At 40.2% G+C, this 15,721-nt stretch overlaps 1 protein-coding gene across 6 annotated transcripts in view; it reads left to right on the top strand.

The window, feature by feature from the left end:
• KANTR (KANTR integral membrane protein) overlaps positions 1–15,721 on the top strand; it is a 53,627-nt gene that overhangs the window by 13,035 nt on the left and 24,871 nt on the right. For 3 of the 6 annotated variants that reach the window (XM_082717237.1, XM_082717238.1, XM_082717240.1), the window contains one exon: positions 1,592–5,533. The exons of 1 other annotated variant lie outside the window; for it this stretch is intronic. In XM_082717237.1, coding sequence (XP_082573363.1) covers positions 2,426–2,656 — 231 coding nt within the window. In that variant the 5' untranslated portion in view covers positions 1,592–2,425 and the 3' untranslated portion in view covers positions 2,657–5,533. Of the gene's footprint in view, positions 1–1,578; positions 5,534–12,366; positions 12,429–15,721 lie in introns of those variants that run through there. 2 more of the 6 variants (XR_014307144.1, XM_082717239.1) reach the window with 2 other exon arrangements.

The raw sequence follows: 15,721 nt of genomic DNA, 5'->3' as shown, positions 1-15,721 counted from the left end.
AAGTTGGATCCTTTGTCCCTTTTCAGATGTCTCCATCTTTTGTTTTTTAGCACTGCCTTACCTGCTTTGGCACTACACGATGTTCCCTACTCATCATGTTATTTTCCTGCTCCATCCCTAGAATTGACCATTTCTCAAGGAGCCCTTGTTTCTTCAAAGTTGTCTGTATATTCTTTCTTTTCTTTTTTTAAAAAAGATTTTATTTATTTATTTGACAGAGAGAGAGAGGGAGAGAGAGATCACAAGTAGGCAGAGAGGCAGGCAGAGAGGGGTCGGGAAGCAGGCTCCATGCCGAGCAGAGAGCCTGATGTGAGGCTCCATCCCACAACCCTGAGATCATGACCTGAGCCGGAGGCAGAGGCTTAACCCACTGAGCCACCCATGCACCCCACTTTTCTTTTCTTTTTTTTAATTTAAATTCAATTAGCCAAGGTATAGTACATCATTACTATCTGTATATTCTTTTGTGTTTTCTATGTTGACAACAATATCAGCTATAAATAATGACAGTTTGGTTTTTTCCTTTCCAATCTTTATGCTTTTCGTTTGTTCTTCTTGTGTTACTGAGATGGACAGGCCCTTCAGTACAGTGTTGAAGAGAGAAGACAGTAATGTGCATCCTTGTCTTGTTGGGTATTTTAAAGGAAAAACCACTAACTTTTTTCCCTATTAAGAATGATATTTGCTGAAGATTCCTTCAGGTGTTAGCAGATTAAAGCAAGTGCCAACCTGTCACTGTGCTAAGAAGTTTTTATTATTGTTTTTAAATCACCAAAAGGTGTTGCATTTTTTTATATCAAATACCTTTTTTATTTCTTAAGACCATTATGGGTTTTTTTCTCAATAATGTGATAATGTGGTAAAGGCTGTGTACAGATTTTCCTCATGGTAGACTACCTTTGCATTTCTGGTATAAACACTACTTGGTCATGATCTTTTCCTTTTTATATGGTACTAGATTTAATTTGTTAATATTTGTTTAGAATTTTTGTATCTGTGTCCATGAGTAAAATTGGTCTTTAATTTTCCTTTCTCATGCTATCATAATTTGCTTTTGGTCTCAAGTTCTGCTGGTATCCTAGAATGAGTTGGTGTTCCCTTTTTTTACAATATTCTGGAAGATGCTATATGACTTTGGAACGATCTGTTTGGTAGGATTCTCCTGTAAAACCGTCTTGCCCTGGTGTTTTGCTTTTTTAACATTGAATTGATATGTAACTTCTAAATAAAATCTTTTCAAAAATTTAAATGAGAAACTTGAAGTCTGCTCCCATAACATGTTTATTTTATATCAAGTTTTATGCTTGAAGTGGCTACACACAGTCCTGATCGAGACTTTTTAATGATATGTTCTTCAGATTCTTAACAGTCACCACCACCAAGAATCTCTCTGTACAATGGAAGTGATAAAGTATTTAGAACCAATTTTTAACATGTTCAGACATGTTTAACAGTTGAGATGATAACAGCCTTTTATGTTTTACTGACAAATATGTTGTGAAAACTTCTTGACAGTGTGATTAGATTTCAAATCCGACTGAACTCTTTCATATTAATTATTTTGAAATAATGATGAAGCTCTTATTTGCAGAACATGCATCCCTGTTAGAACCATCACCCTGCAGCTAGCTTGGACACCATTAAAAGGGCTCATCAGCTGCAAACGGATAGAAGTATCTGGTATTCGTGAAGACAGAGTTTTGGGGCTGCCACCTGGAGCTACGCCCTCCAGAAGCCCCTGCTTGGCCTCCCTGCACCCAGCTCCGCACCAGCCAGTCACAACTCCGGCTGTGTGTGGCTTTTCTTGGCAACTGGAACGCAGACTCCTCCAGCAGCTGCACGGCCCCCTTGTCCTCAGTGAACAGAACACCACAGAAGCTGGCTACTGAAGAGGCTGTCCAAGTGATAGAGCTCCACCTTGGCTCTGCTTAGCACATTTCCCACAAAGCAGAACTGAGTGCTGGATGTTCTGCATTCGTGCTTACTACCCACGGGGACTGTAGAGGGATTTGTCCGGCCCCATTTCACTAAGGACCACCCTGTAAGGATCTCCACAGGAGGCTGCCCATAGTGACAAGGGGCCTGCCTGGCTTCTCCACGCCTTAAGGCCTACGGGGACACCTCCAGGGCTGAGGGGAACAATACTTTTTCACCTACCCCTGATCCTCATTATCAGCTGGAAAGTTCTGCCTCCTAGTTTTTGTTCTTTTATTTATTTATTTGTTTGTTTTTGGTAGGAAGAGTTTTAACTGCTTCTTCTATTCCTATAGTAATTAGAGGGCTATTCAGGATTTCTTTTTGCTTTTTGAGTCAATTTTGGTAAGTTACCGGTTTCCAGGAATTGGTCCCTTTTATCTACATTCTCGAATTTATTGGCATAAAGTTCCCTTTTTAAAAAATCCTCTGCTGTATATAATCTGTAACCATGTCTCCTTTTTCATTGCTAATATTGGTTATTTGTGCCTTCTCACTTTTTTTCTTGATCAATCTCACCAGAGGTTTGTCTATTTTATTAGTCTTTTCTAAGAACCAACTTTTGGCTCTGTTGCTCCTCTCTATCGTGTCTTTGTTTTCTATTTCTTTAATTTCCGCTCTTATCTTTTTTGATCTCCTTCCTTCCACATTTTTTGGATTTATTTTGCTGTTCTTTTTCTGATTTCTTATGTTGGACATGGAGCTCACTAATTTTCAGTCTTTCTTGTTTTATAATGTGTGCATTTAAGGATATACATTTCCTTCCAAACACAACTTTTCTACACATTCAAACATGTCATATTTCATTATTGTTCGGTTCCAAGTACTTCAACATTTCCATTGTGGTCACTTCTTTGGTGAGTGATATAGAAGTGTGTTTATAAATTTCTAAATGTGCGGGGAAGTTTTAATGTATCTCTTTGTTATTGAAATCTATCTTAATTGCATTATGGTCTGAGTATGTGGTCCATGTGATAACAACTCTGAAATTTATTAAGACTTGTTTTATGGCTTAATACATGATCAATATTTTTGAATGTTTCCTATGTGCTTTATAAGATGTATGTTCTCTAATTGTTGAATACGGAGTTCTACACATGTCTTATCAAATTTGCTAATTGTATTGTTCAGATTTTCTATATCTACACTGATTTTTTGGTCGTGCTATGCCAGTAATTGTAAGAGGTGTGTTCATTTTCAGCTATGATGGTGGATTTGTCTGTTTCTCCTTATAGTTCTTTTTAAAAATTTTATATACTTTGAGGATATTTTATTAGGAATATTCAAATGAAGAATTGTTATACATTCCTGGTAAATATGTAATGACCTTCTCTATTCGCAATAATGCATTTTTTGAAGTCTATCTTATCTTACCTTAACACAAGCTTTTCTTCTTGTTTGGATTTGTGTGGTATACAATTTTCCATCCTTTCACTGTTCAACATTTTCATACCCTTATGCTTTAATTATATCTCTTGAGAACGGCATACAGCTGGACTCTTAAAAAATCTAATCTGATGATCTCTTTTAATGGGCAAGTGTAGTCTGTTTCCATTTTCTATGATATATTTGGACTCGTTTCTACCATTGTACTACTTCTTTATTTCTATTTCCTACCACCACCTTTTTTATGCTTTGTTTTTCCCTTTCTGGCCTGTTTTTTAGTTTTGAGATTTGTTTATTTGCTTTCTTATTCAATTTTTTCTTCTGTACTATTTGAAATTTACACATTCTTTTTTTTTACTCTTTCTGTGTTTATCCTTGAACTTTTACCATACATGTGTAACTTATAAGGTCTAAAGTTAAATAGCATTTTAACCTCCCTCTTGAAGAATGCAGGAACCTTCAACTCTGGTCACTCCTCTTTTTACCACATGCTATTGTCTTGAATATGTTAGTTTGTTTCTCTTTTTTTCCTAACCTCACAAATTCTATATCATCATTAGTATTATTTCATACCTGTTTGGCTTTACATGCATACATTCTTGCATCTCAGACCATCATTCTGGGATCATTTTCTTTTATCATAAATACAATGTTTAGATGTCCTTTTAGTACAGGTCTCTTGGTGTTCAATTTTCCCAGTTGTTGTTGTAGGCAAATGTCTTTATTCTATCCTCATTCTTAAAAATAATTTGTTGTCAGTATTTAGAGGTCTGCTGTCAGTCTAATTGCTATTTTTGGTAGGTGTTTTTGTTTTCTTCTACTTGGGCTACTTTTAAGAAATTCCCTTTGTCTGTCTGTCTGTCTGTCTGTCTCTCTCTCTCTCTGAGAGGGGGATCTGCAAGGGGGCATGCAGTTTCATTCTAACATGTTTAGGCACATATTTCTTTTTTATTCTGCTTTGGAAATTGTTTCATGCTTTTGCATTCATGTTTTTCATAACTTCTAGAAAATTCTCAGCCATTATCTTTTCAAATGTTGTCTTTCTTCCACCCTTTCCATATTTTCTTTCTCAGAATCCAGTCAATCATGTTTTGGGCCTCATTGTATCTTCCATATCTCATAATGTCTTGTTGATATTTTCTATTTCCTTGTCTTCCTGTATTTCATTCTTGTCAATTTCTTCAGATATATCTTTTAGTTTACTGATTCTCTCTTCAGCTCTCTCTGTAGGTTAGCTCTATTTAATCTGTCTACTGAGTTTTTTATTTCAATAAGTATATTTTTCATGTGTACAAGCTGTGTATTTTTTGCTTTCTAATTTGCTTAGTCATCCCTAATAGTCTCTTGTTGCTTGCTCACCTTTGTGGTTGTATCTTTTATTTAAAAAGAACGTTTTATACCCTTTTTGTTCAACCAATAATCACTGTTTGCATAAGTATGACATTGTCATTATTGTTCACATCTATACCACATAGTACACTCTGATTATATATCCTCTATTGTATACCTTTTTGTTTTCCTAGTAATCATCTTTGTTTCTTTTGCCTAGTGTTATCATGCCTATTACTAATTCTTTGAAATTCCTTTTAAAATCCATATCATATCATGTCTCTCTTCTGCTCAAAATTCTCCCATGGCTCCCAGCTCCCTCAGAAGAGAAGCCAAAGCTCTCACCATGGCCCAACGGTTCACACAATGTGGTCCTTGTGCCCTTGCTGACCTCATATCTTATTAATTTTCCCATTACTCACTCTTTCCTAACCACCCTGGCCTCTTTGCTATTCCTCAAACATGTCAGGTACCCTCCCCCTTCAGAGCTGTTGTGCCTGCTATTCTCACTGCCGGAACACTCTTTGCATAGTCTCATGAGTTTCCCACCCACTTCTAGTATGCTTAAACGTCACCTCCCTAAAGAAGCATTCCCTGACCAAACTAGTCCCATTAACCAGTGTTTTCTAACCCCTTACCCTACTTGATGTCTTATGTTTTTGTACAGAACACTGATCACCACCTGATATATTTTCTATTTATTTATTGTGATTAGTGTTTGTCTTTTCCCAGTAGACTGTAAGCTCCACAAAGCAGGGATTTTGTTTTGTTCACTATTGTATCCCCAGTGCCAAGAAAAACAGTGCATAGTAATATTTAGTAGACACTCAATAAATATTTATGGAATAAACAGTATTAGTTAATTGTTAATTAATGAATGTGCATGATAGAGAAATGCATTGAGAACTAGGCTAGTCACGAAGGTCTTTCGTGCCATGATAAGGAGCATGGATGTCATTGTTCAGAAGGGTGAGGGTTGTGAAGAAGCAATAAGGATAGGTCCTGGGTTCTTTCAAGAAGTAAATTCCTGGTTGGTAGGCTGGTGACAAAGACCTTTGTTCTCTATGACTGGCTGTATGCCCTGAGGCTCCTGAAGGTGGACTTGCCTCTTTCTCAAACACCCCTCACACTGCTGTATTGTCAGCCTGCCTGTTACCTGGTGGAAACCAAAGCCCCAGCTCTCACTGGGCCTTCTTCTTCTTTTTTTTTTTTTTTTTCTCTCACTGGGCCTTCTGATTCCAGCCAGGATCCCCCTTTCTCCTGCTTTGTGAGGAACTGTTTCTTGGTCCTGGGTCAAGCAAATCAGCCTCATTAGACTTTTTCTGTTACTGGATTGGGAAGTAGTTGGGGTACAGAAGCTGATACAGACCCTGACACATAGTAAGTACTGTTATAATGGTGGACAACATGAGGAGCTAAGTCTCAGCTCAAAAAACAAAACAAAACAAAACAAAAAAACCCCTGCCCTTTTCTCCCCCATTGTCAAGACTGCAATAGGTTGTGAGGTTTTAGTCCTGACTTTCCCCCCTAAACTCACTGGGGACCAACATGGTTCCAGTGTATCGGCTTGCCCATGACTCTTGAAATACTAATTCTGTTGTCTAAGGTGTAACCTACTGCCTTAGTTTTTTGTCACCCACTGACTTCATCAGAATGCCATCAGTATACACAGGGCCCTATAGCATGCCTCTAGAGAGTTCTCTCTCCAGGCCAACATGAATTCACTCATCATTACCAGTATAACCATCCAACTAGTTCTAACTTTAATTGAGCAAAATTTACTGACCACCTGCTGTGTTTCAGGCCTCCTGCTCTGCACTGAGGACCCAGAGATGAACAAGATATGTCCCTGACACAGAACTGTAATTCAGTGTGGCCAGTGCAGTAGCCATGGGTACGATAAACTGTGAGAGCCTCTGAAGAACATAGAAGTCAGGTCAGGGGACCAGGAAAGATTTCTTAGAAGAGATGGCATATCAACTGAGCTTTAAAAATATAAGTAAGAAGCTTCCGGATGACTAACAAGGGCCTTCTGATCCCAGACAAAAGGGAGGAGGATAGTCCAGGCAAAGGGTACAGACTGGGCAAAGGCCCAAAGATAGGAAGCAACATGATGTGCACTAACCTGCCTGCCTAACTATGATTACTTTCTATGAGATCATCCTGAGATACTCTAACACCAAAACCCAGATATAAGGAGTTTGTGGGCCTCCGACATATCAAGGTGTTCAGACTCCTCAGAAAAGTCATGAAAAGTTGGTCAGACATGACTGCCCATGAGCTTGTCCACACTAGCTTCCAATGCCCCTGGCTTCCTTATCTAGACCATGATGTTTGTGTGACCTGCTTCCTTTAGGCTTCCCTGGGATTGCAGTCATTCTCACTCTCCTGGAGATTAGAGTCTCCCTCAGCCCTATAGGATGGGATAGGATTCTTCAGTGGGAACACGGGAAGTAGTGTTTAAGGGTGGACCCCTCTTGAGAGGTGGCCTGTTTTGGCTATTTCCTTAGTGCACAGCAACACCCAATGGGGGAACAGTGACAGTGAGGGATTAATTTGGGGCAAGGGATTTCCTAAGCATTTAATAATGCTTTTCTCTTCAGAAAACACCTGTCAGGTACTAAGAGGCTTTAAAGGGTGTGACAGCTCTTCAGGCCGGGAACCTGCATCTGTTGAGGGGCAAGGCTACTGCCAGGATTCATGCTCTCAGAGGTAGGACTCACTGCATCAGAAATGTTTTCAATCTCTGTTTTAAAGTTTCTTGGGCCCTCTTGGAGTTTGGCAAAAGGCTCAGTCTTAGTAACCATCCCAGACACAATCTGGAGGATATGGACAGGAGGAGGGGATCAGACTGGTGGTGAGGCAAATTTGAGGAAACCATGTTAAAAGCGAAAGTTCAAGAGATACCAAAAAAAAAAAAAAACCTTTTTTTTTTTTTTTTTTGAGAGAGAGCAGGGGGAGGGACACTGGGAAAGGGAGAGAGAGAATCTCGGAGGCTCCATGCCTAGTGCAGAGTTCGATATGGCGCCCGATCCCACAACCCCAAGATCATGACTGGGAGCCTGCTTCTCCCTCTCCCTCTGCCAGCAGCTGCCCCCTGCTTGTGCTTTCTGTCTCTCTTTCTCTCAAATAAATAAATAAATAAATAAATTCTTCTAAAAAAAATCTACAAAGATAAGAGGCACTTGGGTGGCTCAGTGGGTTAAGCCTCTGCCTTTGGCTCAGGTCATGATCTCAGGGTCCTGGGATTGAGCCTCACATCGTGCTCTTTGCTCAGTGGGGAGCCTGATTCCCCTTCTCTCTCTGCCTGCCTCTCTGCCTACTTATGATCTCTCTCTGTCAAATAAATAAATAAAATCTTTTTTTAAAAATCTACAAAGATGAATACCCACTATTTGCTTTGACATGGATGGAGCTCAATGGGATTATGCTAAGTGAAGTAAGTCAAGCAGAGAAAGACACTTATCATATGGTTTCACTTATATGTGGAACATAAGGAATAGCATGGAGGACATTAGGAGAAGGAAGGGAAAAATGAAGGTGGGGAAATCAGAGGGGAAGATGAACCATGAGAGCCTATGGACTCTGAGAAACAAACTGAGGGTTTTAGAGGGGTGGGGGGCATGGGTTAGCCCGGTGATGGGTATTAAGGAGGACATATACTACATGGAGCACTGGGCGTTATACACAAACAATGAATCATGGAACACTACATCAAAAACTAATAAATGGTTTTGGTGACTAAACGGTTTTGGTGGTTAATGGTGGCTAACATAACATAATTAAAAAATCTACAACAGATAAAAGACAGTCTTTTCAATAAATGGTGCTGGGTAAACTGGACAGCTATGTGCAAAAGAATAAAATTGGACCACTTTCTTATACCATACACAAAAATAAACTCAAAATGGATTAAAGACCTAACCATGAGCCCCCAAACCATAAAACTTCTGGAAGAAAACCTAGGCAGTTACCTGTTTGACATTAGCCATTTTAACATTTTTCTAGATATTTCTTCTCAGGCAAGGAAAACAAAAGCAAAAATAACCTACTGGGACTACAGCAGAATAAAATACTTTTGCCCAGCAAGGAAAGCATCAACACAATGACAAGACAACCTACTAAATGGGAAAAGATATTTGCAATGATATATCTGATAAGGGATTGTATCCAACATACATAAAGAACTTACACAACTCAGCAACAAAAACAACAACAACAACAAAAAACAATCTGTGCAGAGGACTTGAATAGATGCTTTTCCAAAGAAGACATCCAGATGGCCAACAGACACATGAAAGGATGCTCAACATAACTGATCATTAGGGAAATGCAAATTAAAACCATAGTGAGGTATCACCTCAAACCTGTCAGAATGGCTAGAATCTTTTGATTCTCTCTTTTTAGATAAGAAATAAGAAGTGTTGATGAGGTTTTGGAAAAAAAAGGAACTATCCTGCACTATTGATGGGAATGCAAATTGCTGCAGCCACTGTAGAAAAGAGTATGGAGGTTCCTCAAAAAAATTAAAACTTGGGGTGCTTGGGTGGCTTGTTTGGTTGAGCATCCAACTCTTTTTTTTTTTAAGATTTTATTTGTTTATTTGACAGACAGAGATTACAAGTAGACAGAGAGGCAGGCAGAGAGAGAGAGAGGGAAGCAGGCTCCCTGCCGAGCAGAGAGCCCGATGCGGGACTCGATCCCAGGACCCTGGGATCATGACCTGAGCCGAAGGCAGTGGCCTAACCCACTGAGCCACCCAGGCGCCCCTGAGCATCCAACTCTTGATTCGACTCGGGTCATCATCTCAAAGTCATGAGATCAAGCCCCACGTCAGGCTCCACACTCAGTGCAGAGTCCGCTTAAGGTTCTTTCTCTCCCTCTGCCCCTCTCCCTGCTTGCATGTCTGCTCTCTCTCTCTCTCAAATAAATAAAAAATCTTTAAAAAAAGTTAAAGGGGCACCTGGGTGGTGCAATCACTTGAGTGTCCTACTCTAGGTTTTGGCTCAGTTCGTTATCTTGGGATAATGGGATCGAGCCCTGTGTCAGGCTCCATGCTCAGCTTGGTGTCTGCTTGAGATTCTCTCTCCACTCCCTCCCACTTGCACTCTCTCTCTCTCCAAAATATATAAATAAGTCTTTTTAAAAACAAATTAAAAATAGAGATGCCGGGGCACCTGGGTGGCTCAGTGGGTTAAGCCTCTGCCTTCAGCTCAGGTCATGATCCCAGGGGCCTGGGATCGAGTCCCACATTGGGCTCTCTGCTCAGCAGGGAGCCTGCTTCTCCTCATCTCTCTCTCTGCCTATTTGTGATCTCTCTCTCTGTCAAATAAATAAATAAAATCTTTAAAAAAAAAAAATAGAGATGCCATATGATCCAGTAATTCCACTACTGGATATTTACCTAAGGAAAATGAAAACAGCAATTCAAAAAAATATATACATCTCTATATTTATTGTAGCATTATTTACAATAGTCAAGATACGGAAGCGACCAAAGTGTCCATTAATAGATGAGTGGATAAAGAAGTGGTATATATATACAACGGAATATTACTTACTCATATAAAAGAATAAGATCTTGCCATTTGTAATAACATAGATGGACCTAGAGGGTATAATACTAAGTGAAATAAGTTGGACAGAAATACAAATACTATATGATTTCACTCATATATAGAATTTAAGAAACAAACGACAAAGAAAACAGAAACAATGAAATAGGCTTAAATTCAGAGAACAGGTGGTTATCAGAGGGGAGGTGTGTAAGGGGATGGGTGAAATGGGTGAAGGGGATTAAGAAGTACAGACTTCTACTTACTAAAGAAATAAGTTACAGAGATGATCAAAGTACAGCATAGGGAATAGAGTCAACAAGATTGTGAAGATGTTGTTTGGTGACAGATGATGACTACACTTATCATGGTGAGCACTGAGCAATGTACAGAATCATTGAATCATTATGTTGTACATATGAAACTAACATAACCCTGTATGTTAATTGTATGTAATTTAAAAAGTAGAGAATTCAGGGGAGCCTGGGTGGGTCAGTCAGTTAAGCGTCTGACTCTTGGTTTCAGCTCCAGTCATGATCTCAGTGTCCGGAGATAGAGCCCCACCACCCACGCACATTGGGCTCTGCACTCAGTGGGGACAAGGGAGGGGTCTGCTTCCCCTCTCCCTCTGCCTGTCCTCTTAGTAGCATACTCTCTCCCCTCTCTCTAACATAAGTAAATAGATCTTTATAAAAAAAAAAGCAGAGAATTCAGAGGGGCCCACTCCCCAACAAACCATATTTTTACCAGACAACTAATTTCTGGTTCACACAACAACCCCCTGGTGCCCTAACTGGTGACTATGGGTCTGTTTCCCCAGACTCACTCATACTCTTACCCACTGATTTTCCCAGAAGTGTATTTTGTAAACTTTTGTAAAGCTGAAGACAGACTATGGGCAGGTTATGTATGCCTGGGAATCTTCACCTAATAATAACCTCAGTGACCAGCTAGCTGTGTGCTAGCCACTCACGTTTTCAAAACAAAAGGTGCATTGCTAGGCAACACATACATGGGAAGTAAAATTTTCAAGAAAAGCTAGAGAATGATCATGTAAGGCTTAGGATAATGGTTTCGTCTGGGACAGAGGAAGGAGATACATGAAGGAATGCACAGGAGGCTTCTAAAATACTCTAATGTTCTAGCTCTTAACCTTGTTGGTGGATATATAAGTGGTTTATTAGTTTTCATTAAACTGTAAAAATAAGTTTCAGAAACTTTTCCATATGTTGAATGCAATTAAAATTTTAAAAGAAACACAGTTTTCAAACTTAGTAACACTTAGCCCTGAAGGAACACATAGAATCAAAGAGAATCAATAAATGCGTTAGAATGTCTTCCTATGGAGAGAGTGATTGGAAATGGGAGGGGAGAAGGAAGAAAAAATGGAATGCTTGAATCAAGAAAAAAAGATATGCATTCTACCGATCAAAGATAACAATGTGATACAACCAGCGGAGTACAGTTTTCTCTACCTTCTGCACCTCAATATTGAATGTGATCAAAGCTGGGCCTTATTAAATCTGGTCTAGGGGCGCCTGGGTGGCTCAGTTGGTTAAGCGTCTGCCTTCCACCCAGGTCCTGATCCCAGGGCCCTGGGATCGAGTTCTGCATCAGGCTCCCTTCTCAGCTGGCAGTCCGCTTCTCCCTCTGCCTCTCCCCCTACTCATGCTCTCTCTCTCTCTCTCTCTCAGATAAATAAATAAAATCTTTTTAAAAAAATATCTGGTCCAAGACCAATAGGTACAACGTCAAATCACATGACTATCCAAAAGATTATTATAACCAAGCAGGTGGTGGCTACAGAAAGGTTTTCAAGACGGAGGATTTTGAAGTCCCCTCTGAGTGGTCATTTCTCCAAAGTTTCATCTGGGAACTACTGCCCAGTGTTCCTGAAGAAATCCAAAAGCAGCCCTTGGCTCATCAGCCCGTTTTACAGTAAAACTCAAAAGCCAGCAGAGAAAGCAGACTCTGAGAAAATAAACTCCTGTCCCTACAAGAGGAAATGACCATATACCCTCATATGTTAGAAGTACAGTCCCATGTTGGACCATGTCTTGGAAATTGCCTCTGTAGTTTATTTTTTTTAGAGATGTTTGTTTGTTTGTTTGTTTGTTTATAGAGTGCATGCAAGCAGGAGTAGGGGCAGAGGGAGACAGAGAGAGATCTCAAGAAGACTCCATGGTGAGTGCAGAGCCCCACATGAGGATTGATCTCATGACCCTGAGATCTCAACTTGAGCTGAAATCAGGAGTCAGTCACTCAACCGACTAAGCCACCCAGGGGCCCCAGAAATTGCCTCTGTAGTTTAAAGACAAGAAACAAAAACCTGGCTTTTGAACAAACGAATGCTGGAGTAAACCTCAGCCATCCTCAGCCTGGAAAAAAATCACCGGTGTTCTGATATGAGGAAGTGGTGATACAACATGGGGGGTTAAGGGGGTAGGAGAAGAATAAATGAAACAAGATGGGATTGGGAGGGAGACAAACCATAAGTGACTCTTAATCTCACAAAACAAACTGAGGGTTGCTGGGGGGAGGGGGTTTGGGAGAAGGGGGGTGGGGTTATGGACATTGGGGAGTGTATGTGCTATGGTGAGTGCTGTGAAGTGTGTAAACCTGGCGATTCACAGACCTGTACCCCAGGGGATAAAAATATATTATATGTTTATAAAAAATTTAAAATTTAAAATTAAAAAAAAAAATCACGGGTGTTACCATCACTCTACTCAGATCACCTGTAACCACACTATGCCTCCTTTTGTATCCCAGTCTTAGTGTCCCTGTCTCCTTTGATGGACAAATGAACATTTTCCCCTCTGTATTAAAGTCACATATTTTGTGTTGTCACTCTGCGTTCAGTTTGCCTTGTCAGATCTATTTGCTGCAGTTGAAATCAAGATCAAGGCAAGTATTCCTTATGTGATGAAATGACTCCCTCTTACCATGGGATGCCTCACTGAGGTATGTGCCTTCCTGGCTAACCCCTGTGTGCATGTCTACTAACATATCTGGTAGAACTATTTCTTGCAAATTAAACAGAGTAATGAGCTGTAGGCAAGTCGAATGGTAACCAGACCTCCCCCTGCCATCTGTAACAATTTGATCTGACCCACAATAGCTGACTTTCTGGGTTGGGCACTTGCAGAAGTCCGAGTCAGCTGGTGGACAGCTGGCCTTAAGAAGGGATGGCAGCTGCTTAGGACACACCCGTTTAAGTCAAAATTACACAGCACCTGTTGCCACCTCCCTGTCCCAGGGCCCACTTTCAAAACTGACAGAAGAGGGAAGAGATCCTGTTATCAATGTCCTCCTCAAATGGGGCATCTTAATGCCAACTCAGAATCTATGCAATAGCCCTATTCTGGTAAGAAAGTCAGGCGGATGTGCTTTTTTTTTTTATTTTTAAAAACTTTACTTATTTATTCATGAGAGAGAGAGAGGTAGAGGCAGAAGGAGAAGCAGATTTCCTGCAGAGCAGGGAGCCCAATAGGGGTCTCCATCTCAGGACTCTGGGATCATGACCTGATCCAAAGGCAGACGCTTAGCTGACTGAGCCAACCAGGACCCCCTGGGCAGATGTATTCCTTTTTTAAAAAGATTTTATTTATTCATTTGACAGAGAGAGATCCAGTGAGAGTGGGAACACAAACATGGGCAGAGGGAGAAGAAGAAGCAGGTTCCCCATTGAACAGGGAACCTGATGCAGGGCTCCATCCCAGAACCCTGGGATCATGACCTGAGCTGAAGGCAGACACCCAATGACTGAGCCACCTAGGAGCCTTAGCAGATGTGTTTCTAAGAGTAGACAGGTCTGCTACCATGATCAGGACCCATACCGTATCAGTGAGTATGTCACCCCTTTATGCTGGAGTTCTAAAGCCGCTGTCATCCTCTCCATGAATCCAGTTCAGGCTTCTTTGAGGTTGATCTGACCAACACTTTGTTTTTCTGTCTCAGGACACTCCAATTCCCCCAAATTCTGCCTTCACCCACCATCAGCAACAGGCAGCTTGGACTGTCCCTTTCCAGGCCCCACTAACTTGACAGTGTTATGTTGGTCCTCAGTATGCCTCAGCATCACCTGAGAGCAGTAAGTCTCCACACATAAGACTCCAGGTACATTTTACTATCCTGAAATGGAATTCAGTAGTAATGAAGCCCACCTCCACACCTACTTCTTAAAAATAAAGCTAAGGCACTCACTTCAACATAAAAAAGGAATATCTCAAAGGCTTGCTCTGCATCAGTTGAGCATGACTTATATCCTTTAGACCATTTATATGGTGACTTTTAATGTTGAGCCATAACATCTTTATATTTCTGAGGTAAACTCTATCTGGTCATCAGCTTTTGAATATACTGTTAATATCTGTGGGCTAACATTTTATTTGGGATTTTTGTTTCATAAATGTAATAACCTAGGATTTTCTTTTCTTGGGTTCTCCTTATCTGGTTTTACAATCTAGGTTACAGTAGGCTCAAAAAGTGAAATGGATAGGTTTCACTCTTTTGTCATGCATACAATCAGAAACCCACAAGTCTGCTACAGCTCACCTACAAAACCAACTAGGCTTTTGAAGAAGGAGAGTTCTTTGACTACCATTTCTATTTCTCGAATACTCATTGGACTGCTAAAGACCTCTCTTTTTTTGTGCCAATTTTAACATGTTCTGGTTTTCTAAGAATGTATCCTTTTCATCTAGGTTTTCAAATTCATTGGCATATCATTCATGCTTCTTTTTGGAAAAATCTATTTTGTCATAGTTACTGCCCCCTTTTTATTCTGCATTTGAGTTTTTAATTTTCTCATTTTTTTCTTGATCACTCTTGTCAGAGATGTGTTCTCCTTTTTTTTAAGACTTTTTAAAATTTATTTGACAGAGAGAGAAAGAGAAACAAGCAGGGGGAGCGGGAGAAGGAGAAGCAGGCTCCCCGCTGAGCAGGGAGCCAGACCCGAGGATCCTAGGATCATGACCTGAGCCAAAGGCAGACACTTAACCCACCAAACCACCCAGGTGTCCCTGTTCTCCTTTGTTAGTCTTTTCAGAGACCAGATTTGGTTGGGCCAATTTTTACTATTGTCTTTTGTTCTCAATTTCATTTATTTCTGCCTTATCATAATGATTTTTTTCTTCCTTCTTTGAATTTAATAATATACACTGTGTAGCTTTGGCACAAAAACAGAAAAGTAGACCAATAGAACAACATAGACGGAGACCTGTGTGTATAAAGAAACCTAGCGTATGAGAAATCAATGGAGAAAGGACAGTTATTTAGTTGATGGTTTTGAAAACTCTGGCTCGTGAGTGACATGGAGAAAAATAAAACCATATCCCCACCTCCAACCACATACAAAACTGCACTCTGGATAGAGGACCTAAATGTGGAAGATAAAACTCTAATGTTAATAGAAGAAATTGTAGGAGGATATCTTTGTGACCAAAAGGCTTGGAATAATTTCTGAGATGAAACTT

The sequence above is a fragment of the Mustela nivalis genome (assembly GCF_964662115.1).
Source record: "Mustela nivalis genome assembly, chromosome: X".
Classification (NCBI taxonomy): domain Eukaryota; kingdom Metazoa; phylum Chordata; class Mammalia; order Carnivora; family Mustelidae; genus Mustela; species Mustela nivalis.
Note: the sequence above shows the minus strand (reverse complement) of the source record. Positions and strands in the feature narration are given on the sequence as shown.